The sequence below is a fragment of the Dipodomys spectabilis genome, unplaced genomic scaffold (assembly GCF_019054845.1).
Source record: "Dipodomys spectabilis isolate Male_0828 unplaced genomic scaffold, ASM1905484v1 ptg000266l, whole genome shotgun sequence".
Classification (NCBI taxonomy): domain Eukaryota; kingdom Metazoa; phylum Chordata; class Mammalia; order Rodentia; family Heteromyidae; genus Dipodomys; species Dipodomys spectabilis.
In genome coordinates this window covers 5,061,440-5,088,304 of record NW_024870943.1, presented here as the reverse complement: position 1 = coordinate 5,088,304, position 26,865 = coordinate 5,061,440, and the positions used below count along the sequence as shown (strand labels likewise).

At 48.3% G+C, this 26,865-nt stretch overlaps 1 protein-coding gene across 1 annotated transcript; it reads right to left on the bottom strand.

Annotated features, from left to right (window-relative positions):
* Nucleotides 1-5,264: 5,264 nt before the first annotated feature.
* LOC122125786 (sulfotransferase 2A1-like) lies at nt 5,265-11,971 on the bottom strand. The gene is made up of 6 exons (XM_042700394.1): nt 11,802-11,971; nt 10,144-10,355; nt 8,716-8,842; nt 7,020-7,114; nt 6,423-6,600; nt 5,265-5,485 (listed from the first exon to the last, which is right to left on the bottom strand). The coding sequence occupies exons 1-6, from the start codon at nt 11,950-11,952 to the stop codon at nt 5,373-5,375; spliced, it is 876 nt and encodes a 291-aa protein (XP_042556328.1). The 5' UTR covers nt 11,953-11,971; the 3' UTR covers nt 5,265-5,372.
* Nucleotides 11,972-26,865: the final 14,894 nt, after the last annotated feature.

Genomic DNA, 26,865 nt, shown 5'->3' with positions numbered 1-26,865 from the left:
CTATAAATAAAATTAATGACACAAAGGCTGTTTGGGGGAAAAATTAATAAAACTGACAAAACTCTTGGAAGAGTAGAAAAAAGAAGAAAAGAGACCCAAATCAATAAAATAAAGGATGCCACAGGAAAACTTACAACAAATAGCTGAGACATCCAAATGATCATAAATATTTCCAGAATCTATAGTCACTTAAGAAGGACAACCTAGTAGAAATGGATGAATTTCTAGAGAAATACAAATTGCCCAAACTAAACCCAGAAGATATAAATGAATTAAATGAGCCAATAACATACAACGAGATAAAGGAAGCAATTAGAAGTCTTCCAACAAGGAAAAGCCCTGGCCGAGAGGGATTCACCATGTAATTTTATAAGACCTTTAAAGAGGAACTAATACCCATACTCCTCAAAGTCTTCCATGATATAGAAGCAGAGGGAGAAATCCCAAACTCATTCTATGAAGCCAATATCACACTCATCCCCAAACCAGGCAAAGATCCAAGAAAAAAAAAGAGAACTACACACCAATCTCTCTGATGAACACAGATGCAAAGCTCCTCAATAAAATATTGGCAAACAGAATCCAGAAACAAATTTAAAAAATAATATACTTCATTACATAGATGCAAGGCTGGTTTAACATGCATAAAGCAATAAATGTAATTTACCATATTGATAGAGCCAAGGTCCAGAACCACATAGTTATCTCCACTGATGCAGAAAAAGCTTTTGACAAAATACAACATCTATTCATGTTAAAAGCTCTATGGAGAATAGGAATAGAAGGAACATTTTTTGGTCGGTCGTGGGTCTTGAACTCTGGGCCTGGGCGCTGTCCCTCAGCTCTTCAGCTCAAGGCTAGTGATCTACCACTTGAGCTACACCACCACTTCCGGTTTTCTGGCGGTTTATTGGACATAAGAGTTTCACAGACTTCCCTGCTTGGGCTGCCTTTGAACCTCAGTCCTCAGATCTCAGCCTCCTGAGTAGCTAGGATTACAGTTGTGAGCCACTGGTGCCCAGCTGTGACTTTAATTTTCTTTTGCTGTCCGTTTCAGAGTTTCTCACTTGAATTTGGAATTGCTGTATTTCTGGTCATGCCGAAGTTCTGGGTCATTCCTCATGTTTGTAATTTTGTCATTTCTCCACGCTTCTGTCAGGGCTCCATGGCCTGAGTTGGGTATGCAGGGTAGGGGTACCCCATATCTGTGATTTATGTACCTCATCATCTGGTGCCTCAGGCCCTGTGGATTTAGCTTTATAACCAGTAGAGGTGCCTGATGAACTGTTTCTCCCCTAATCCAACATGTCTTACCAATTGGAACTATAGCCCAGCGCTGGTGGCTCATGCCTCTAATCTGAGCTATTCAGGAGCTGAAAACTGAGAATCACAGTTGGAAGCCAACCCAGGCAGCAAAGTCCAGAAGACTCTCATCTCAACTTAACCCTCACAATGCAGGAAGTGGAGGTGTGGCCCAAGTGATAAAGCACCAGCCTTGAGCACAAAAATTCAGAGACAGTGCACAGGCCCTGACACTAAGCCCAGAAGTGGCACTAAAAAAAAAAAAAAAAAATCAGTTGGACTATGATCTGCAAAGTGCTGTGTATTATTGCCAAAATCAGACATGGATTAGTATTTCCCTGTGTCTTGCAGTGTTTTTAAGTAGAATAAAGCACACCAAGGCCTCTGCAGACTGACCTGCTGGGAGCCATGGGCAGGGATGGGAGGCACCTCATGCGCGTGTGTCACAGCCCAGACATTGCACTCGGACTTGTGCTCCATTGTGCAAATGATGGCTTTGGGCCAACTTGGCATGGAAGGCCCTCAGTTTGGGTTCTGTGAGGGCCAGTGGAGCTCTTTGTCCCAGTCAGAGGCATTGGTGTGGCCCTTGGTGTCCTGCCTCACATGAGGCAAAGGTTGAAGGGCAGCCTTAAGAAGGAAGTAACTCCAAAACAACACCCAGGCACTGAGTTCCATCCGCTGTACTGGCACTCTCCTCCCTCACCTGCCCCCGCACACACATGCACATGCACACACAGTGAACTCTCTATTATATAAGAACCTTATCACATGCACGCGAACACAGAGGGGACCAGAGACCTCTGAGAGCCCAGCCTGAGCTTCCGGACTCCTGCACACAGCAAGAAGGAACGACAAGGGCAGAACTTCCCAGGGGAGCACTGGAATAGAGCCTGTTCACTGTGGAGTCCATCTCCCAGGGGAAATCTGTGGCTTCACCTCCCGCCCAGGGTGGGCAGACGGTGAAGGGGACACGAGGGGACAGCGCCTTCCTGCCCTGGGACAGTCTGATGTCAGAGTTTCTCCATGGCCTCTAGGCATCATGGGGGACTGGAAGAACTACTTCACCCAGCCCCAGGTCCAAGCCTTGGAGAAAACATTCCAGGAAAAGATGGCGGGACTTCCTGTTCCCATGGGATGAAGTCCAGACTGACCTTGTAATAGGGCTTGTCAAATCTCACTGTCTTAAGAGTTTACTCTTAGCTCGCATAACTCTCTTTTGTTTTGGTGACTCCATCTTAGAGGACTGCACCCCACTCGTGAGACTAGTTCCTTCTAGTTTGACACTTAAAGATATATGTAGCCATTGTTCCACTTCTGTTTCTAGGTAACAATTGTCGTAATGAGTTAGAAGAAGGTTGTGGTAACAGGTCATGCTGCCCTCGCTCATGCTTGTTTACAGCGTTCTTTTAGCTTCTATAACTTCATATTTGGCATGTACCTGCAGGAAAACAATATCAGGGACTTTCCACCCTGAGTGAATAAGGGAGAGGGAGGTCTGCTTTAAAAAAACAATAAAAAAAAGGCCATGAGGCCTTTTGGGGCACCCAAAGCCCCAGTGCAGTCCTGGTTGGTAATGAAGACTTTCTATTGGCTTTACTGTGTCTCCTGGTGGTCTTCCCCACCACAATCTCTATGTCTGTAGAGATGAAGCCTTGTGCTCCCATCTTATAGAGTGGCAGGACTGGTGGGGTGGGGGCGGGGAGGGAGGGAGCATAGCATAACTCTGTCACTCAAATCTGGAGGTCCGAATTTTCACATTGCATCTTTGATCCAATCACTATGAACGCTCTTCTTTCCAGGGCATCCTGGCTTTTTAAAATAATTATTTAAAGCCGGGCACCAGTGGCCCATGCCTGTAATCCCAGCTGCTCAAGAGACTGAGATCTGAGGATCATGGTTCAAAGCCAGCCCAGGCAGGAAAACCCGGGAGACTCTTACCTCCAACAACCCACCAGAAAACCAGAAGTGGTTGTGTGGCTCAAGTGGTAGAGCGCTAGCCTTGAGCTGAAGAGCTGGAAGGACAGGGCCTAGGCCCAGAGTTCAAGACCCATGACCTTAGGGCTGGGAAAGTGGCCCAGTGGTAGAGCGCTTGCCTTGCATGTCTGAGGCCCTGGGTTTGATTCCTCTGCACCACATAAGCAAAAAGAAAAAAGCCGGAAGTGGCGCTGTGGCTCAAGTGGTAGAGCACTAGCCTTGAGTTGAAGAGCTGAGGGACAGTGCCCAGGCCCAGAGTTTAGGCCCCACAACCGTATCCCCCACCAAAAAAAAAGACCCACAACCTTCTGATTTGGTGTCTTCACCACGGCCCTGTGTTTTTGTTTTTGTTTTTGTTTGTGTTCCACGTTTTTTGTTTGTTTTGTCGGTCATGGGGCTTGAACTCTGGGCCTGGGCACCATCCCTCAGCTCTTCATCTCAAAGCTAGTGCTCTACCACTTGAGCCACAAAGCCACTTCTGGTTTTCTGGTGGTTTATTAGAGATAAGGGTCTCTCGGACTTTCCTGCCCCAGCTGGCTTTGAATGTGATCCTCAGATCTCAGCCTCCTGAGTAGCTAGGATGACAGGCGTGAGCCACCGGTGCCTGGCTTGTGTTCCACTTTTACTTCTTTCTATTTTCCTATTTCTTCCTTGCCTGTGGTAACACACCTCCCCAATGCTGGAGCCCTGGTGGAGTCCATCACCACTCCCAAATCTGTTGAATTTATTCACTGCAGCAGAGTATTTACCTGTAACACCACTGAGAGCCAGGTGCCAGTGAATCACACCTGTAATCCTCAGGAAGATGAGGATTGTGATTCAAAGCCAGCCCAAACTGGAAATTCTGTGAGACTCAGATTATTGCCAATTAATCACAGAAAAACTTGGAAGTAGAGTGCTACCTTGAATGAAAAAGCACAGACACAGTACCTAGGCCCTGAGTTCAAGACCCATGACTGACCAAAAGTAAAAAGAGAGATAACTGAGCCTTAATTTCAAATTAACTTGTGAGAATCAGGAAAAATTATTTTTTTGTGTTGGTCCAGGAGCTTGAACTCAGGGCCCTGGGCTCTGTCCTGAGCCTATCTGTGCTCAAGGTTAGCGCTCTACCACTGGATCCACAGCACCACTTCCAGCATTTTTTTTTTGAGTAGTTTATTGGAGATAAGAGTTTCATGGCGTTTCCTATCTGGGATGACTTCAAACCACATTCCTTAGATCTCAGCCTCCTAGGATGACAGTTATAAGACACCAGTACCTGGCTCTCCCTTATCTTTATTGCACTCGTGACTTCAGGGTCACGGAAAGGACTTTTCCAGTCTGCAGTGGCATTGGGAAAATGCTGGCCATGCTGAGCTCCGTTGGTGTATGGTGTTTGTAGGACACAGGCGTCGGTGTGGACACCGCAGGCAGTGTGCTGCTGTCTAGCTGGCAGGTGTTTGCTCTGTTGGAAGGACAGGCTGGAGCTGTCCAGCGTGGAGAGCAGCCGAGAGCTGCCCCTGGAGATCCATGCGGGGAAAGGGAACCCCTTCCCCAGAACGTCCAGCAAACCCTCAGGCAGCCTCCTGCCGTGGGCAGCCCACTGTCCCTGCCCGAGGGATCCTCCGCGGCCTTTCATCCAGGTTGTCTTTGCTAAGCAGAACACTAAGGCATGTTTGTCAGCCCTCGGTGCCGTGGCCCCATTTATTTCTACAAGAACCCACACGGGTCCCTTTGTGCTCCTCACCTGCAGGTGGCTGACACCCATCCTGGTGATTGCAACAAAAAGACAACAGGAAAGCTCAGACTGGGAATGTGGCTTACTGCTTGCCTAGCATGCATGAAGCCCTGGGTTCCATTCCTCAGTACCACATACACAGAAAAAGCCACACGGGGCACTGTGGCTCAAGTGGTAGAGCACTAGCCTTGAGCAAAAGCTCAGGGACAGTGCCCAAGGACCTGAGTTCAAGCTCCATGACCAACACAAAAAAAGAAAGAAAATTCAGATCTCCAGATTTGAGTGACAGATTTATGCTATGATGCACTCCCAGTCCTGTCACCTCTGTAAGATGGGGACACATGTCTTCATCCCCACAGACACAGAGCTAAATCTCGGCTTAGTCCCATGGGAACAGCTCCGGAGGAAGTCCCGCCATCTTCTCCCGGAATGTTTCCTCGAAGGCTTGGGTCTGGACTGGGGTGAAGTGGTTCTTCCAGTCCCCTGTGATGCCTAGAGAAACAATGACATCAGATTGGATCAGGGCAGGAAGGCACTGTCCCCTCGTGTCCCCTCTGCCCTCTGCCTGCCCCGAGGGTGAGGCCACAGATCTCCCTGGGAGATGGACTCCACAGCAACCACGCTCCATGTCCAGTGCTCTCCTCTCAATTCTACCCTCTGCCACCATGGGTGCCATTTTGTCCCAGGTGTAGGAGAGTTAGGAAGCTCAGGCTACAGCTCAGAAGATTCTGGTCCAGTTAACGTCTGTATGCACACCATAGTGTTTTTATATAATAGAAAGTTAAATGTGTGTGTGTGTATACAATAGAGTTCTTACACAATAGAGTTGAATGTGTCTGTGCATATGTGCATGCACATGTGCATGTTTGCGAGTGTGCATGGGTATTTCATAGAGTTCTATAATAGAGTTAAATAAGTGTGTCTCTGTGGATGTGTGTGCATGTGTGTGCAAGTGTGTGACCATACAGGAACCTGAACTTAGGGCCTGGATGCTGTTTGGGAGTTATTTTGTGTTCAAGCCTAGTGCTTTACCACTTGAGCCACAGGTCTATTTTCGGGAGTAGGGGGGGCTGTGTTTTATTTTTGGTAATTAACTAAAGAGAAGAGGTCTCTTGCATTTTCCAGCCTGAGCTGGCTTTGAACTGTGATCCTCAGATCTCAGGTTCCTGGGCAGCTAGGATTACAGGCCTGAGCCATGGACACCCAGCTGAAATTTATATTTTCTTTTCTTTCGGATCTCATTACTTCTTTGTTTGTTTGTTTGTCTGTTAGTTGTGTGACTTGAACTCATGGCCTGGATGCTGACCTTGAGCTTCTTTTGCTAAAGACTGGCACTCTGCCATTTGATCCCTGACCAGGAGCCTGTGGTTGGAGACCAGATTTCTGTTTCCTGAACTCCAGTGCCTCCTTCCCCAGAACCCATCCATACCTTTCCTGGTGATTTTGACACTGGCAGGAACAAGCTCCTCTGGAACATCAATGGTATTGGACATCTTGTTCTCCTTCATTGCCTGGAAGGAACTGTTCTCCAGGACCAAGTCCAGCTCTCCCGGCTCCAGCGCCTTCCCCAGGAACCCGCAGATCTTCTCTATCATGTTCCTTGGGTCCTAAGGAGAGAAAAACAAGGGTCTGAGAGGGAGACAACATGGAGCAAGTCTCAGGAGGAAGAAGCAGGAGAAGGGAGGAACTGGTACTAGAAAGGATGAGTGGAGTGTGGAAGTTGGAGGCGTGGTTCAGTGGGTAGAGCACCAGCCAAAGATCAAAATATCAGGTACTGAGTTCAAGACTCCATCTCAGAACAGACATAGAAAGAAAAGGAAGATGAGTAGAATTCAGGAAGGAATGACACACAAAATGATGTAGAAATTTTGCCAGAGAAGGTGGGATGGAGACTCTGTGTGTGTGTGTGTGTGTGTGTGTGTGTGTGTGTGTGTATAGTGGGGGACCATGGTGAGAAGGGGAGGTGGTAGAAGGGGTAAAGAGGGCCGTGGTGGGGTGCGGTGCATGTAAAATCAATGATGGTTACCTTTGTCATCTGCTCATAACTGAGGACCAGCACGTTCTCCTTTTCCCTCATGGACATCCAGCCTCCGACATGATCAAACCATGACCCGAATGGCACTGCAGGGGAGACAGGAGGGCAGCGTGAAAAGTCTCCACCATTCCTGATCTGCCCTGCGATCTTGGCACTGATCGCTCTGGTCCCTGTCACCTTCACTGGAGTATAACTGACAAATAAGTCCTGTCTCTTTATAGTGTCAAAGAGAGCACTATGGAATCAGGACATGGCTTTCCAAACAATTTTCCCCACCTGTGGAGCAGCCTTTGCCCATGTGAGGCAGGTCACACAAAAGCAGCACCAACGCCTCTGATCGGGACAACGAGCTCTGCAGGCCCTCACAGAACTCAGGCTGAGGGCCTTCCATGCCAAGTGGGCCCAAATCCATCACTTGCACAACTGAGCAGAAGTTTGTGTGCAAGATCTGAGCTGTGACACACACACACACACAAGAGGCACCTCCCATCCCCAGCCACGGCTCCCAGCAGGTCAATCTGCAGAGCCGTTGTTTGGTTTATTCTACTTGAAAACACCGTTAGACACAGTGAAATACCATTCAATGTCTGATTTTTGCAAATCACCATTTGTTTACCCTAGTCAAACAGATGGTTAAAACCATCTGTTTTTGTGACAATCCAAGGCTGAAACAGGGCCTGAGCACTGTCACTGAGCTTTTATGGGCAAGACTGGCTCTGTACCACTTGAGCCACACCTCTACTTCCTGCATTATGATGACTGTGTGAAGATGAGAGCCCCATAGACTTTCCTGCCTGGGTTGGCTTCCAACTGTGACCCTCAGATCTCAGCTCCCAAGTAGCTGAGATTCCAAGTTTGAGCCAAGCTATACTCCTGAGTGGTAAGAGACATTGGCTGAGGGGAGAAACAGCTCATCAAGCACTCTACTGGTGGTGAAGCTAAACCCACAGGGCCTGAGACACCAGATAACGAGGGACATAAAGCACAGATGTGGGGTCCCCCCTCCCTTCATAACCAACTCAAGCCATGGACCCCTGCCAAAACTGTGGAGAAATGACAAAATTACAAGTATGAGGAACGACCCAGAACTTCTGCATGACTAGAAACACAGAAATCCCAAATTCAAGTGAGAAACACTGAAATGGACAGCAAAAGGAAATTAAAATCACATAAATAAGGCTGGGAAGGTGGCTCAGTGGTAGAGCGCTTGCCTCGCTAGCAAAAGGCCCTGGGTTCGATTCCTCAGCACCACATAAGCAAAAAGAAAAAAGCCAGAAGTGGCGTTGTGGCTCAAGTGGTAGCGCGCTAGCCTTGAACTGAAGAGTTGAGGGACAGCGCCCAGGCCCAGAGTTCAGGCCCCACGACCAGACCCATAAAAAAAAATCACATAAATATATAGGGAAGGTGGAGTTGGGCTGTGTGGGAAGCCAGTGAGAAGCTGTCAGTCAGCACCTGGGCATAGAGCACACAGGAGGGGGCCGGTCCTCCCAAGGCTACGGAAGCTCCAGGGGCTCAAAACACCTTGGAAGTTTCCATCATGGGAGAAGTCTGGTGCTGCCTTTAGCTAATGTGAGTTCTAGGATGAGGAAGCATTGGATTTAAAGATAAAACATGGTGGGAGGGGAGGGTCACATGAGGTCTTAAAAGATGTTTAAATCCTCGTCTGTCTCCTTCACAACCCACTCACCATGTCCTTGCAAAAACCATTCAAAGTATTGTTGCAGTGACTCTGGTTTCTTAGCCAGATTTGTAAAACGCCAGAAAAAATAACCAGATATAAGGACATCCTTGGGATTTCTGATGACATAGATCACCTTCAAGGGAGAAAGGAGAGAATTAACAAACAAGAAACATTCCCATCGTTTCTTGCATTGTTGGTGTTCAGAGAAATTCTAGAATATTTCTTTCAAGCATCAAAGTATCATGGCAATTACATTGGCAATTGACAATTATCATTGGCAATTACATTGCAGAGTTCCTATGATGCAATCAGTTTGCCGAGAATAAAACAATGGAAGGACAATACATTTCTTAAACACATCTGGGATATTTGTCTACAAAGCGCAGCAAAGAGGACGCTGGGTAGCATTTCCTAGCTGTAGATTTATGAATCGTTAGGAAAAATCATTGAAGGGGACCAGTGTCGGTGGCTCACGTCTATATTCCCAGCTACTAAGGAGACTGAGATCTAAGGATCATGGTTTGATTTGAAGCCAACCCAGGAAGAAAAACCCATGAAACGCCTATCTCCAATTAACTACCAAAAAGCTGGGAATGGAGCCATGACTCAAAGTGGTAGAGCACCAGCCTTGAGCACAAAAGCTGCAGATAGTTGATGCCCAGGCCTTGAGTTCAAGGCCCAGGGGAGGCACAAAAACGAGAACCATGGACGGTGGGAGATGAAATAATACAGCAATAGAGAGTTCACAGAATTTGTGCCCAAATCTAGGCAGGACTACACGGGGAGGTGTTTGTCTTGTGCCTGGTGTGGGCTGGGCTGGGGAGCTGGGACCTCTGTCTGGGGGACAAAGGCTCCTGGTGTGATCTGTCCATGAGCACCAGGTGTTTATTCACTGCACAGAGTGCAGAGTCAGGTCCCAGACCCAAGGTCACATGACACCATACATTACAATATCACTTTCTTTTCTTTTCTTTTCTTTTTTTTTTTTTGCCAGTCCTAGGGCTTGAACTCAGGTCCTGGGTGTTGTCCTGTGTTTTAGTGCTCAAGGCTGGTGCTCTATCACTTGAGCCATGTATGGCTTTATTGGTGGTTGAATGGTGATCAGAGTTTCCTGGCCATTCCTCCCGGGCCTGGCTTCCAACCTTGATCCTCACATGTCAGCCTCCTGAGTAGCTGGGATTCTGGGCTTGAACCACCAGTGCCTAGCTGGAAATACAGTTTGGTTAGTCTCTTAGTGCATTACTTCATCTGTCAGAGATTATGCAGCCATGGTCCTCATCCTGGACTCTGGTTTGGTCTGAGGACCCTCAACTCATGAAGGAGAGTATGGGGTCCTCCATGAACTACAGAGGGAGAATGCCAGACCTGCTGGCTATGTGCATTTTTAAGATGAAAAGGCATTGATGGAACAGTTATTGAGCACTGAGCACTGACCTTGGCCTTGGAAGTGAAGAAAGACTTGGGGAAGAGTTGGATGGGGAGGTGGGAAGAGATGAGGGGGGGACCCTCCTTCCTCTCCACTGTGAATTTGAATCCTCTTTTACTCTCTAACCACGGGGATCGATCAAGTAGAGTCACAGATCGGATCCACTTGGGATCCCCCTTGGTGTGAATCAGAGAGAAATCCTCAATCAACCAGTGGGTTCCTGGAGCAGAAAGAAAAGCAGAGGTCACTCATTTCTATCTGAATATAGAACATTTTATACATATATATATATATATATATATGTATATATATATATATAATGGTAAAGTATACATACCATAAGCCTTACTGATATAATCTCAAGCATGCAATCTGGTGCAGATAAATAGTGTTTAGTTTTGTGGTTGTTTTTTTTTTTTTTTGGCTAGTCCTAGGACTTGAACTCAGGGCCTGGGCACTGTCCCTGAGCTGCTTTGTCTTGAGGCTAGCACTCTACCACTTGAGCCACAATGCCACTTGTGGCTTTTTCTGTGTATGTGGTACTGAGGAATCAAACCCCGGGCTCATGCAGGCTAGGCAAGCACTCTACCACTAAACCACATTCCCAGCCCTAGTTTATTTTAATCAGAGCTCACTCATCACCAGTATTCTGACATCTTATAAATCTTTTCTGCCCACAACAATTTAATACAGATTTGCTTGCCACCTGCCCTGACCCCCACCATCCTCATATCTCCTCCAGGACCTTCTGGGCCTTATAGGTGACGACAATTGCACACAGTTTTTGTTTTACACTATGGCCTTGACTCATATGGTTCAAGTGGCAAAATGTCCTGAAAATAGTAGAGCATGCATCTGAGCTGTCTGCATTTTCTTTTTTCTTTTTTGGCGGGGGGGGCGGGGGGTCCGATCGTGGGGCCTGAACTCTGGGCCTGGGCGCTGTCCCTCAGCTCTTCAGCTCAAGGCTAGCGCTCTACCACTGGAGCCACAGCGCCACTCCCGGCTTTTATCTTTTGGCTTATGTGGTGCTGAGGAATTGAAGCCAGGGCCTCAGGCATGCAAGGCAAGCGCTCTACCACTGAGCAACCTTCCCAGCCCGCTGTCTGCATTTTCAACAGTGTATAGTAGTCTGTTTTTATTTCTCAACCTGTTTAGGATTGTGCAGCCATTTCTCTATGGATATTTGGGGTTAGCTGTTCCTTTAAATCCCTGCAGTGCCCCTCTGGCTGTGGTTTTCAGCACATTTCCCTTGCAGTGTGCCCTCAGTGCTCCCTCCCCACTCCCCAGGCTCCTTCACACACAAACCCTGGGGCTCCCTGGCCTGCCAGTGCCTTGTATTTACCCCAAGTTTTCCAGTTCCCAACTATGGCTCATCATGATTCTTCTATTTGAGATCATGCCTCTTCTCCAGGTAACCTCAAAGTCATCCTCTTCATTTTATATACCACAGAGCACCTCAAAAACAGCTTTTAAAAGATGGGTGCCAGGCTTGGAGTTTGAACAGGGCCTGGGCACTGTGCCTGAGATTTTGTGCTCAACACTGGCACAATACCACATGAGTCACAGGTCTTCAATAATGAGCTACTACACTGTCCCCACAAGGGAGGCTGGAGGGAGTGGGGCACAGGCCTGGCTTTCCCATGCAGCCGCAGCCCCATCTGCTCACCTGATTTGGGGTAGGTCGCCGTGATGATGTCCTCGTCCTTCAGCACCAGCTTCTCGTGGGCTGCTTTTATGATTTCAGGGTTGAAACCCCCAGCAGGGAAAGGAATGCCCTGATACCACATGTAGTCCTGAGCCATGGTGGAGCTCTGCATGCCTGGCTCTTGGTCCCAGGCCACTGGCACTGAGGAGTTGGTGCAGAGACAGTTGTCATCCGGATGGTGACCAATCATTAACTTTTTTTCAAACTAATTTGATGATAAAGAAAAAAATAGTATGATGGTCCCTGGGGATTTTTGGGGGGGGAGGTCCGGTCGTGGGGCCTGAACTCTGAGCCTGGGCGCTGTTCCTCAGCTCTTCAGCTCAAGGCTAGAGCTCTACTACGTCAGCCACAGCGACACTTCCGGCTTTTTTCTTTTTGCTTATGTGGTGCTGAGGAATTGAACTCAGGGCCTCAGGCATGCAAGGCAAGCACTCTACCACTGAGCCACCTTCCCAGCCCCATCCCTGGGGATTTTTATTGGGTAACTGTGAAATCATTTAAAGGGCAATCTGTACTCATTAGATTTTCACTTCATGGCAGAAAGCCAGAAATACAAGAAGAAATAAGACTTGAGTCAAGAATTAAAAAAAAAAATACTTTTAAATGCATGAATCTGCTGGGCACCAGTGGCTCACACCTGTAATCATTGCTGCTCAGGAGGCTGAGATTGGAGGATCGCAGTTTAAAGCCAGCCCAAGCAGGAAAGTCCTTGAAACTCTTTTCTCCAGTAAAACACCAAAAAACTGGAAGGGGCCCTGTGGCTCCAGTGGTAGAGTGCTCGTCTTGAGCTGAAGAGCTGAGGGATAGCACCCAGGCTAAGAGTTCAAGCCCCACAACTGACAAAAAAAAGGCCTAATCCTTTATTTTGAGAAGAGGTGTAGATAGCAGAAAAAATGCAGAGAGGGAGGGCTGGACTTCTGGATATATGCCCTAAGTTCAATCTACTAATATCACTCAAAGATCTTTGCCAAGATTCTTCAATGCCTTGTCCTTCCAATTTCCTCTGTTTCCTCTAGGATATCTCTCCACTCCAGGATGGCAGCCATTATCCCCCAGGTCATGGGTCTCCACGGCTACTCAAGCCCCTGGACGCAGGGACAGTTTCTCAGACTTCTTTTCTTTAGCCTGACCTTGCAGATTTGAGAAACAACAAATACTTCTGTAACATCTTGGGAATGGTATGAGTGTGTGTCTGTGTGTGAATATGGGAATGTGCATATCTGTGCATGTGTGTGCGTGTGTCTTCACACCAAAGGAACCCATGTCTGTGATGTTCAGGAGCAAACAAATCTAGGTTGCATTGCACTGGGAACTGTTTGAGTTGTGCTTGGTGTAGGCTGTACCCAGGAAGTGGGATGTTCTCTCTGGAGGATAAAGCCATTTGTTTTTTGGCCACTCCTGGGGCTTGAACTCAGGGCCTGGGCACTGTCCCTGTGTTTTTGTGCTTAAGACTGGTGCTCTACCACTTTAGCCACAGCTCCAATTCTGGTCTTCTTGGTAGTTCACTGAAGATAAGAGTCTCCTGGTCTTTCCTGCCTGGGCTGGCATCCAACCTTGATCCTCAGATCTCAGCCTCATGAGTAGCTGGGATTACAGGTGTGAGCCACTGGTGCCTGGCTTAAAATACACCTTTGGTAGTCTTTTAGTGCATCTAGCCAAGCAGAACACCAGAAGTGGAACTGTGACTCAGGTGGCAGACCGTGAGCCTAGAGCAAAACACTAAGGGCAGCGCCCAGGCCCTGAGTTCAAGCCTCAGGACCAGCACACACTAAAAACAGAAATAGTGTATGGTTTGATGAATTCACAACGTACATTCCTCCTTGGCATTCTTGTGCCAGACCTGGTGAAGTATGGGACCCGCAGTACGTGAATGACTCACAGGGCATCATGGGAGCCGTGACCACACATCCACCCAGGGTCTGGGCTGTGCACCATGGTAAGCTCTCAGTCAGGATGGGGTCACTGTGTCTTCTCACTCTCCTCTCCTCTCCTCTCCTGGCACTGTGCAGCCAGGATGTAGCTTTCCAAACAATCTTTGGTGGTAAGAGTAGAGGTGGTGTGGGAGTGGGGGTGGTGGTCTTGGTCTTGGTCTTGGTCTTGGGGCTTGAACTTGGCCAGGACGCTGTCCCTGAGTTCTTTAGCTCAAGGCTAGTGTTCTAACACTTGAGTCACGGGGTCACTTCTGATTTTGTGGTGGTTAAATGCATGTAAGAGTCTCACAGAGTTTCCTAATTTGGAAAGTAGGCTTTGAACCATGATCCTCAGATCTCAGCCTCCTGAGTAGCTAGGATTACAGACATGAGCCACAGATGCCTGGATTCTTCTCTTATTTATTTTTTTGTGGAGCTAACTTTGCTCCATGTGAAGCAGGTCACCTAAGGCTGCACTAACACCTCTGACCAGAACAACAAACTCTGCGGGCCCCCACAGAACCCAAGCTGAGTGCCTTCCATGCCAAGTTGGCCCAAATCCATCATTTGCACAACGGAGCACAAGTCCAAATGCAAGGTCTGAGCTGTGACATACACACACACACACACACACACACACACACACACACACACACACACGAGGCGCCTCTCACCACTACCCACGGCTCCCAGCAGGGCAGTCTGCAGAGGCCTTGGTGTGGTTTATTCTACTGGAAAGCATAAGACATAGTGAAATAACATTAGATGACTGATTCTGGCAAAAGAAACAAAAGTCATTTTGCTGGTTAAAATCAAACTGATTGTTTTGTCCCACTTCTAGACTTGCAGTCAGGGCCTGGGCAATGACCCTGAACTTTCATGCTCTAGTTTGACACTCTACCACGTGAGCCACACCTCCTCTTCTGGGGTTTAGAGTAACTGGAGATGAGAGCTTCATGGACTTCCCTGCCTGGGTTGGCTTCCAGCTGTGAGCCTCAGCTCTGAGTCCCCTGCTGTGTGCTCTGCTCCAGGTGCTGACTGACACTTCTCACTAGCCTCCCAGACAGCCCAACTCTATCTTTTCTATATACATTTTTCCTTTCTTAAAAAAAATATTTGCTGTGGGTTTCAGGATTTCTCACTTGAAGTTGGGATCGCTGTGTTGCTAGTCATGCAGAAGCTCTGGGTCATTCCTCATGCTTGTAATTTTGTCACTCGTCCATGGTTCTGTCAGGGGTCCATGGCCTGAGTTGGGTATGAAGGGTGGGGGGACCCCACATCTGTGCTCTATGTACCTCATCATCTGGTGTCTCAGGCCCTCTGGGTTTAGCTTCACGACCAGTAGAGTGCTTGATGAGCTGTTTCTCCTCTCATCCAACATCTCTTACCACTCAGGACTATAACTTGGCTCAAACTTGGAATCTCAGCTACTTGGGTAGTTGAGATCTGAGGGTCACAGCTGGAAGCCAACCCAGGCAGCAAAGTCCATGAGGCTCTCATCTTCACTGGTCATCATCATAATGCTGGAAGTGGAGGTGTGACTCAAGTTGTAGAGTGCCTGACTTGAGCATAACAATTCAGGGACAGGGGTCTGGGAACTGGCTCAGTGGTAGAGTACTTGCCTTGCATGCATAAGGTCCTCGGTTCGATTCCTCAGCAACACATAAGCAGAAAAAGCCACACGTGGTGCTGTGGCTCAAGTGGTAGAGCACTAGCCCTGAGCTGAAGAGCTCAGGGACAGCACCCAGGCCCTGTCTTTAAGCCCAGAAGTGGAATAAAACAAGTAAATAATCAGTTTGATTAAGACCTACAAAGTGGTTTGGGGTGTTTTTTTTTTTACCAAAAATTAGACATCAAATGGTATTTCACTGTGTCTTGCAGTGTTTTCAAGTAGAATAAAGCACACCAAGGTCTCTGCAGACTGACCTGCTGGGAGCCATGGGCAGGGATGGGAGGTGCCACGTGTGCGTGTGTCACAGCTCAGACCTTGCACTCAGACATGTACTCAGTTGTGCAAGTGGTGGATTTGGGCCAACTTGGCATGGAAGGCACTCAGCCTGAGTTCTGTGAGGGCCTGCGGAGCTCTTTGTCCCCTTCAGAGTCATGAGTGGTGCCCTTGGGTGGCCTGCCTCCGAAGGGGCAAAGGTTATGCCACAAAAAAGAAAAATCAAAAGAAGAAGAAGGAAGGAAGATGGAGGCCTCGGAATGGCTGCAGCTCCTTCGAACCCAACAGAGATCTGAGTTCCTAGCACACACTTCTCCCCAAAAGATCGACAACCACAAACATATCACTAAACACGCAGCCAGTCACAAGAACTGTCAAATGAAATCAACTTCTGACTTCTACCCATATGGAAGGAAAATCAGGAAAAATCTATCTCCCAACCCCATGCCGCTTGGGCAGTCCCGCTGTGGCCTTGGACTCCAGGTCCCACCTCAGACTGCAGAGAAAACCCCACAACAGCCTGGACTGCGCAGATGGAGACGGGGAGCAGCGGGGAGCCAGGGACCGCAAGCCAGAGAACCCACGGTGACTCCTGCGACCCGCATGGCAGGGCTGTCAGACGGCGCCCACAGCTGCAGGGGTAGAAGCAGGAGGGACCCCAGGGTGGGAGCGGCCCAGCCCAGCCCAGTGTCCCAGCAGCCAGGCAGGTGGCCGAAGAAGCCCAGTGCTGGCCCAGTCAGAGACCCACATCTAACCTTTCCAGCCCCCGCCGCAGACCTGATCCAGCTCCCGCACGTTAACGCGGGGCTGGACTTTGGTTTGCTGGCCTTGGGGCCCTGTGCAGGCTAGCCTGGCCAGTGTGAACTAGTCCAAGCCAAGAGCACTGCCACTCAGCAGGCACAAACAAGCCAAGCTGGGTCCATGGCCCCGACCATTTCTGAACCCATATGTCTAAGTCACAATGATAGATTACAAGGTTTGTGAGCAATCAAGACAGCACACCGAATCCAATAGCCAAGGACAATCTGTTGAGCCAGGTCGCAGGACCCACACCAAGAAGACCACCCAGAGTCAGACTCTACAGCTGTTTAAGGTTTAATTTAAATGGGCTGCAGCTCGGGCCTCGTCCTACACTCCGACACAGTGGAGCTTAGGAGGAGAGCCCCAAGCTAAAGATTTGCAGGGTTTATAAAAGCACACAACCAACCAGGTGTTTGGATTAACACCACATGTTGCTCTACTAGACAGAATTTGCTGATCTTAGGTTTAGTTTAAACAAGCAACAAGTGGTCACTGCCTCAAAACTTTAACCCTTCATATACAGGAAAAGACTCCAGTGAGAATGTAGAAGAGAGGAATAGCAAAAGAACCCTGAAAGAAACAATGACCGATTTGGTCAATAAAAGGGGAAGCTGGGAGCAGGTGGCTCATGCCTGTAATCCTAGCTACTCAGGAGGTTGAGATCTGAGGATTGCCATTCAAACCCAACCCGGGCAGGAAAGTCTGTGAGACTCTTATCTCCAATTTAAAAAACCACTAAGGTGGGAAGGTGGCTCAGTGGTAAAGCGCTTGCCTTGCATGCCTGAGGCCCTGGGTTCCATTCCTCAGCACCACATAAGCAAAAAGGAAAAAGCAAGAAGTGGCACTATGGCTCAAGTGGTAGAGTGCTAGCCTTGAGCTGAAGAGCTGAGGGACAGCGCCGAGGCCAAGTTCAGGCCCCACGACCAGACCCCCCCCCAAAAAAAATAAGAATAAATTTAAAAAAAAAACAACACTAAAAAACCGGAAGTGGTACTGTGGCTCAAGTAGTATAGGGCTTGCCTTGAGCTGAAGAGTACAGGGACAGTGCCCAGGCCCAGAGTTCAAGCCCTACGACCAACAATAAACAAACAAACAAACAAACAAGTAAGTAAATAAATAAAAGAGGACCTGTGAAAACAACTTCAAGAACTCCAAGAAGAAATCACAAAGAAAACCAATGACTAAGCCAGCACCCGAGCTTACGGCTGTAATCCTAGCTACTCAGGAGGCTGAGATCTGAGGATCAGGGTTCAAAGCCAGCCCGAGCATGAAAGTTCGTGAGACTCTTATCTCCAATAAACCACTAGAAAACCGGAAGTGGTGCTGTGGCTCAAGCCTTGAGCTGAAGACCACAGGAACAGTGCCCAAGCCCAGAATTCAAGCTCCACAAACAACAAAAAAGAAAGAAAGAAAACCAAATACTCCCAGAAAAATAAGGAGAGAAAAATAGACACACTATATACCATTTAAAAGATGAAATGGAGCTGGGCACAGCTGTAATCCTACCTACTCAGGAGGCTGAGATCTGAGGATGAACGTTCAAAGCCAGCCTAAGCAGAAAAGTCTTCATGAGACTCTTATCGCCTATTAACCACTCATAAAATGGTAGAGCACTAGCCTTGAGCACAAAGAGGCTGAGGGATAGCACCTAGGCCCTGAGTTCAAGCCCCACAACCAACAAAAATGTAGGCTGTTAGTGGAGCTGTGGCTCAAGTGGTAGAGCACCAACCTTGAGCAAAAGAAGCTGAGGAACAGTGCCCAGACACTGAGTTCAAGCCCTAGGACTGGCATAAACATTAAAATAATGGATTGCTCTGCAGAATTGGTATAGCTACATTCTTAATAAGAGAAAGAATCTGCCCTCAGGAGTCTTTTTCTCCATCAGAGGGTGGCAAAGGGAATAGATTGTCTGTGTGGTGGCCAAAAGAACAGAAAGGAGACAAAGGACCTGGGCATGAGCAACCAGAATTCTCTGGCAGAGACAGTAGAGCTGATGCCACAGGAACCGGTGCCCAGGCTGCTGAGAATCGGTTTTCCCCTCTGTGTGGGTCCTCAGGTCCCCCAGAGGCCATGGTCCACGCCTTGCCCCATTCTGCGTCCCCCATGGAATGCTGTGAGTGTTTGTCGTGAAGGGGACAGCAGCTCTGTGTATGGGACTTGCTGTGATGAGCACTGATGGGACTCCTCAGCAGTGGTTCTAACATCATGACATGGGTGTTACTCATAGGACCCAGCGCTCTGCGCCTCATGGAGTCACCATGAGGGGACTGGAATCCTGAGACCCCAGTCCGAGCTTCCTGACCACCCCCCCACACACACACATCTGGGGCAGGAATGGCGCCCAGGGTGGCAGAGGCAGAAGTTCCCAGGGGAGCACTGGACATGGAGCACGGTCACTGTGAAGTCCATCTCCCGGGGGAGATCTGTGGCTTCACCCCCAGGATTGGCAGAGGGCAGAGGGGCCATTGGGATGGAGCCTTTCTGCTCTGGCCCTGACTGGTGTCAGTGTTTCTCCACAGTCTCCAGGCATCATGGGGGACTGGAGAAAACACTTCACCCCAGCCCAGACCCAAGCGTTTGAGGAAAACTTCCGGGGAAAGATGGCAGGACTTCCTCTGTCACTGTTCCCATATGACTAAGTCCAGACCTATTGCTATGTCTGTGGAGTTGAAGACTTGTGTCCCTGTCTTATAGAGGTGACGGGACCAGGGCGGGGACTCGGATCTGAAGGTCTGAATTTTCAGGTTGCATCTTGGATCTAATCATCACAGTGCCCATTATCTCTTCCATCCAGGGCATCCTGAATTTTTTTTTTTGCCAGTCCTGGGGCTTGAACTCAGGACCTGGGCACTGACCTTGAGCCTTTCTGTGCTCAAGGCTAGTACTCTACCACTTGAACCACAGAACCACTTCTGGGTTTTTCTGTGTATGTGGTACTGAGGAATAAACCCAGGGTGCTCCATGCATGCTAGGCAAGCACTCTACTACTAGGCCACATTCACAGCCCCAACATCCCAGCTTGTCAAAACATTTATTTAAGTCAGGTGATGGTGGCTCACACCTGCAATCCCAGCTACTCAGAAGGATGAGATCTACGGATCACAGTTTAAAGCCAGCCTGCCCAGGAAAGTGTGTGATAGTCTTATCTCCAGTGAACCACCATAAAGCCAGAACTGGAGATTTCAGGGTAAAGCCCTAACTAGCCTCATGCAAATGAGCTCAGGGACAGCATCCAGGCCCTAAATTCAAACCCCACAACCAATCATCAACAACAACAACAATCGATCGATCTACCTATCTACCTATCTATCTTGTTGTGAAGTGAAGGTGGAGTTCAAATAGTAAAGCCAAGACAGATCAGAGGCCCTGAGTTTGAGCCCTGGTATAAACAGAAAAAAATAAATAATTTTTTTAAATCTTGTGATCGCTGGGCATTGGTGACTCACATCTTTAATCCTACCTATTTAGGAGGCTGAGATCTGAGGATGGAGGTTCAAAGCCAGCCCAGGAAGGAAAGTCCATGAGACTCTTCAGTTAACCGCCAGAAAAGTGCAAGTGGACTTGTATCTCAAAGTGGCAGAGCACTAGCCTTGAGAGAAAAGAGGTCAAGGATGGAGGGAAGGGAAGGAGGAGGAGAGGGAGGAGGAATAGGAGGAGGAGGAAGAGGTGATAGAGAAGGAGGTGATGATCATTGTCATGTACATCCATCCTCAGGAGAAAGTCTGGATGTTGGGGTATGAGGACAGAAGGGTGCCCTGAAGGGCAAGTACCTGGATTGCTTCACGGGATGTGGACTCCTGTATGTGCTTTAACTCAGGATGAGGTCTGGGTGGCCACGCCCCTCCACAGCTGCACAGAGCCCTGACTGGAAGAAACCTTCCCCAGAGTCCCTTGTATTCTTAGCAACCTGTATTCAAGCTGTCTTCTCCAGGTGTTGGCTTCCTGTCCTCCCTCCACCCCCACCTAAATTCCCTACAAAGGCACTTTCAAGTTTAATACTTGAAATATTGTAGGCAAATTTTTAGTTTGACTAAGCTGTTCCTATACTTGGTTGTACTTTTTTTTTGGTACTAGTACTGCTAGTTTGCACAAAGCTAATGCTCTACCACTTAAGCCAGAATCCCACTTCTGACTTTTTTGATGATTAATTGGAAATAAAAGTCATTTAGACTTTCTGGCTTTGAACCTCAGATCTTAGCATCTTGAGTAGCTAGGAATATTGGCATGAGCCACCAGCACCCAGCTGTGATACCATTTTCAGAATGCCAATATTTTGCCTTTCAATAGAATGGTCAGTGTTCAATATACTTCAAAAACATAATCTTTGGTATATTATGTGTTACTTTATTGGATATGATATTTTCACGTACTACATAGGAAAATAACTGACTTTTAGCTTTCTAGGTTCTAGTTATAAAGCATTTAGTAATGTAGGTTGCAGATGTAATCAATGAATGAATATTTTATAGTATATAGTAAAATGAGTAGTTACATACATATTCTTTAAAGCTAGATGCAGTTTATAATTTTTATCATTCAATCAAATGATATTGGAATGGTACAGTTAGATAGGAGTGAGTCTGGTGATGTTAATTCATATTTTAAAATAAAAATGCATAAATCCCCCACCTCCCAATAAAAGGATGTGTTCCTGCCACCCCAGCTCTGTGAGATGTAAGAAGCTTTGATCATGAGGAATCCATGTTCCCAGCCAGACCGACAAAGTCCTAAGCTCACACCCTAGTAGACCTCCTCTGACCCAGAAGTTAAAAGCACAGCACAGAGAGGTTGCCTGTACCTATCACGGTACTATTGGGATGACCCCCCGATATTGGGGTCCATGATCAAAGGAACAAGACTGAAACAAAGCGAAAGTCAGACAGAGCTATATTTCACTCCAAACATCCAGAAACTGACTGCTTAGGGCTGAATCCGCAGAGAGCGAACCCTGCCCAGCTGCAATGGGAACAGGCCAAGCAGTTTAGGCTGGCCACACACAAGTGACCAATAGCATTGCAACATGTGCACAAAACTGCACAGTTATGTCAGGCCACACGCAGGTGACCAATGAGGTGACAACTTTATCCCTAAGCAGTTGTTTAAACTAGCCTACCACTTTGGTCAGATTGGCCGCACGGGTTTGCGGGAGTGGGGAGGCTGGGGTGGGGGGAGGAGAAGGTTTGCATTCCTTGGGGAGGGGTGGGTTACATATGTACCCCTTAGTGACATGTCCACCTGGCCTCTAGTCTCTGTTATCAGAGACTTGCAGTCCACATTTTTCCTAAACTTGTAAACAACAAGATGGATGTTTAACCAGGAGAGAGTCACTTAGGCTCACTGGGTCCTAACATTAAGATTGGGTGTCAACAGCTACAACAAAAACCACATGGAGACCATGGGAGACAGGCTCCCTGCCCCTGGCCACCCTCTTTCCATGGTCACTGCCTGCAAAAGGCTTGGCTGAGCTTCCTCCCTACCTGCACGCCCACATCCTCCTCTCCCCTTTCTTGATTGCACTCAGGACTTCAGGTCACGGAAAGGACTTTTCCAGTCTGCAGTGGCATTGGGAAAATGCTGGCCATGCTGAGCTCCGTAGGAGCATGGTGTTTGTAGGACACAGGCGTCGGTGTGGACACCGCAGGCAGTGCACTGCTGTCTAGCTGGCAGGTGTTTGCTCTGTTGGAAGGACGGGCTGGAGCTGTCCAGCGTGGAGAGCAGCCGAGAGCTGCCCCTGGAGATCCATGCGGGGAAAGGGAACCCCTTCTGCCGAACATCCAGCAAACCCTCAGGAAGCCTCCTGCCGTGGGCAGCCCACTGTCCCCACCCGAGGGACTTCCCCAGACTTTCACCCAGGTCTTCTTTGCTAAACAGAACACTAAGGCATGTTTGTCAGCCCTCGGTGCCGTGGCCCCATTTATTTCAGCAAGAACACACACGGGTCCCTCTGTGCTCCTCACCTGCATTGGCTGCCACCCGTCCTGGTGATTGGACCAACGATATGACAGGCAAAGCCAAATGTCCAATTTTTTTTTCTTTTTGTTTGTCTTGGGGCTTGAATTCTGGGCCGGGGCGCTGTCCCTATGCTCTTCAGCTCAAGGCGAGCGCTCTACCACTTGAGCCACAGCTCCACTTCTGGTTTTCTGAGTGGGTTATTGGAGATAAGAGTCTCATGGACTTTCCTGCCCAGGCTGGATTTGAACCTTGATCCTCAGATCTCAGTTTCCTAAGTAGATAGGATTACAGGCACGAGCCACCAACACCTGTCTTCCAGTCTACTTGTTTTTGACACAAGTGGTCCGTGAACAGCCAGCCCATCCTTGGCTAATCCATGGCGGAGAGCATGTGGTTGTAGACCAGATTTCCTTTCTGGGCCTCCCTCACCTCCTTTCCTGGGGACCTTCCATACTTTCCTGGAGATTTTGACACAAGTAGCAACAAGCTCCTTGGGCACCTGGCTGAGACTGAACATCTTTTTCTCCTTCATCGTCTGGAAGGACTGCTCTCCAGGACCAAGTCCGGCTTTCCTGGCTCCCGCGCCTTCCCGAGGAACCCGCAGACCTTCTCTATCATGCTCTTTGGGTCGTAAGGAGAGAAAAATAGGGTTACAGGTATGAAAGGGAGACAAGAGGAAATGGGTCTCGGGAGGAGGGAGCAGGAGAAGGGAGAAACAACAGAAGGAACTGGCAGGAGAAAGGATGAGGACCGGGGCTGGGAATTTGGCTCAGTGGTAGGGTGCTTGTCTCACATGCATGAGGCCCTGGGTTCGATTCCTCAGCACCACATAAGAAGAAAAAAGCTGGATGTGGAGCTGTGGCTCAAGTGGTAGAGCGCTAGCCGTGAGCTGAAGAGCTGAGGGACAGCGCCCAGGCCCAGAGCTCAAGCCCCAAGACTGGACTCCCCCCCTCAATAACAAGAAAGGATGAGGACCTGTGGGTTTGGGGACATGACTCAGTGGGTAGAGCACAAGCCAAAGATCAAAGCATCAGGTACTGAGTTCAAGACTCCAGCTCAAAAGACAAATACAAAGGAGGATGAGTGGAATGCAGGAAAGAATGACACACAGCATGATGTAGATGTTTGACAGAGAGGGAAGGATGAAGACTCTGTGTGTGTGTGTGTGTGTGTGTGTGTGTGTGTGTGTGTGTGTGTGTGTGTTGTAGATATTTGACAGAGAGGGAAGGGTGGAGACTCTGTGTGTGTGTGTGTGTGTGTGTGTGTGTGTGTGTTGTAGATATTTGACAGAGTGGGAAGGAGACTCTGTGTGTGTGTGTGTGTGTGTGTGTGTGTGTTGTAGATATTTGACAGAGAGGGAAGGGTGGAGACTCTGTGTGTGTGTGTGTGTGTGTGTGTGTGTGTGTGTTGTAGATATTTGACAGAGAGGGAAGGGTGGAGACTCTGTGTGTGTGTGTGTGTGTGTGTGTGTGTGTGTGTGTGTGTTGTAGATATTTGACAGAGTGGGAAGGAGACTCTGTGTGTGTGTGTGTGTGTGTGTGTGTGTGTGTGTGTGTGTTGTAGATATTTGACAGAGAGGGAAGGGTGGAGACTCTGTGTGTGTGTGTGTGTGTGTGTGTGTGTGTGTGTGTGTGTGTGAGTGTGTGTACTGGGGAAGAGGTAATGAGAAGAAGGGAAGATGATAGAAGGGGTAAGCAGGGCTGTAGTGGGTGCATAGAAAATTGATCGTTACCTTTTTCATCTGCTCATAACTGAGGACCAGCATGTTCTCCTTTTCCCTCATGGACATTCAGCCTCGGACGGACGTGATCAAACCATGACCCATACGGCACTGCAGGGGGAACAGCAGGTGAGTCGGGGGAGGGAGGTGCACAGAACATGAAGAGGCTCCACCAATCCCCATCTTCCCTGTGGCCTTAGCATGGTCCCTTAGCTTTGGGTCCTGTCAACTTCAACATGGTGAAGTACTCTAAAAGAGAGAGCCAAAAGGGAGTCTCTCGACATGATAGGCTTGACTATCTCACTGGAACATCTTGAGGCTGAGTTTACAGAATCTGACCTTTTCACCCTGCCCTAAGCAAACGCCCTGCAGCTGCTTCAGCCAATGAAAAAGCTTCCTTAACAGCCAATGAAAAAGCTTCCAAGCATATAAATACCCCTGTGTGAAAAATAAAAATTTGCAGCTTGATCAGAACCCTTGTCTTGCTGTCATTCTTCGTGTCTCTTGTCCCTTCATTCCTTCTCGCTTAGGTTCACTGCCCTCGTTGACGTCCTGCCGGTCGGGACATACTGTAGCAGGGCACTGGTGACTCACACCTGTGATCCAAGCTAATCAGGAGGCTGAGAACCGAAGATCGCCATTCAAATCCAGCCCAGGCAAGAAAGTTCATGAGACTCTTATTTCCAATAAACCACCAGAAAACCAGAAGTGGTGCTGTGGTTCAAGTGGTGGAGAGCTCTCCTTGAGCTGAAGAGCTCAGGGACAGCACCCAGGCCCAGAGTTCAAGTCCCATGACCAACAAAAAAAAGAAAACAGAGAGGGTGCTGTGGAGGCTAGACATGACTTTCCGAACATGTTTTTTCCCCTGTAGAGCAACCTTTCCCCCGTCTGAGGCAGGTCACCCAAGGGCAGCAGCAACGCCTTAGACCAGGACAACGAGCACTTTGGACACTCACAGAACTCAGGCTGAGTGCCTTCCATGCCAAGTTGGACAAATCCATCATTTGCACAATGGAGCACAAGTTGGAGTGCAAGGTCTGAGCTGTGACACACACACGAGGCACCTCCCATCCCTGCCCACGGCTCCCAGCAGGGCAGTCTGCAGAGGCGTTGATGTGCTTTATTCTACTTGACAACACCGTAAGACATAGTGAAATATCATTCAAATACTCGTCAGTGTCTCATTTTGATGAATCACACTATGTAGGTCATAGTCAAACAAATATTTTAGGCTTGAACTCAGGGCCTGGGTATCATCCCTGAGTTTTCGCACTTAAGGCTGGCTCTCTATCACTTGAGCCACACCTCCCCTTCCTGCGTTATGATGACTGAGTGGAGATGAGAGCCTGCTGGACTTTCCTGCCCTGGTTGGCTTCTGACTGTGACCCCCAGCTCTCAGGTCCCAAATAGCTGACATTACAGGCATGAGCCACCAGCCCTGACTATAGTCCCAATGGGTAAGACATGTTAGATTAGGGGAGAAGCAGTTCATCAAGCACCTCTACTGGTTATGAACCTAAACCTACAGGGCTTGGGACAACAGTGATAAGATAAATAGAGCACAGATATGGGGTTCCCCCCCCCTTCATATCCAGCTCAGGCCATGGACCCCTGACAGAACCATGGAGAAGTGACAAAATTACAGGCATGAGGAATGACCCAGAACTTTTTCATGACTAGAAACACAGAGATCCTAAATTTAAGTGAAACGGACAGAAAAGAAAATTAAAATCACATAAATATATAGGTGAGAGACCAAAAATAAGTTCAGCAGTACGGAAACTATAAGGAAAACATCTGTCATCTGTTTACTGGAAGAGAGGCTGCTCCAAGACAATGTAACAGTATCAGCACAGTCCAAGAGGTCAGACTGCCCTGACCCGCTAACCCCCCAACTCTAGCAGGAAGCAATTTAGTGCAGGATTCACCTGGGATTTGCCAGCCAACCACACAACCATTGCTGTCATGATCCCTCCCTGTGCTTCCTGTTCCCTATAAAAACCCTGCTGGACAAGGGGTGGGGGCTCAAAATTCAGACCTGCTGTGACAGGGAAGATTTGTGAGTCTGGCTCAAGTTGTAATAAACAACTCTCGTGCATTTACATTGGCAACTGCTCCCTGCTGGTCTTTGGGGAGATGTGCAGCCTGGTACTACATAGGGAAGGTAGAGTTGGGTTGTCTGGGAAGCCAGTGAGAAGCTGTCAGTCAACATCTGGGAGTAGAGCACACAGGAAGGGGCGGGTTCTCCATGGCTATGAAAGCTCCAGGGGCTCAAAACACCTTGGGACCTTCCATCATGGGAGAAGTCTGGTGTTGCCTTTAGCCAATGTGAGTTCTAGGCTGAGGAAGCATTGGATCCACAGATGGTGAGATTTACAGATAAAACAGGGTGGGAGGGGAGGGTCACATGAGGTCCTGAAAGATGTTTAAATCCTTGTCTGCTCCCTTCACAACCCACTCACTGTGTCCTTGCAAGAACCATTCAAAGCATTGTTGCAGTGACTCTGGTTTCTTAGAGAGATTTGTAGAACCCCAGAAATAAGAACCAGATATAAGGAAATCCTTAGGATTTCTGATGATATAGAACACCTTAAAGGGAGAAAGGAGAAAATTAACAAACAAGAAACATTTTCATCATTTCTTGCATTGTTGGTATTCAGAGAAATTCTAGAATTGTTTGCTCCAACATCAAAGGAT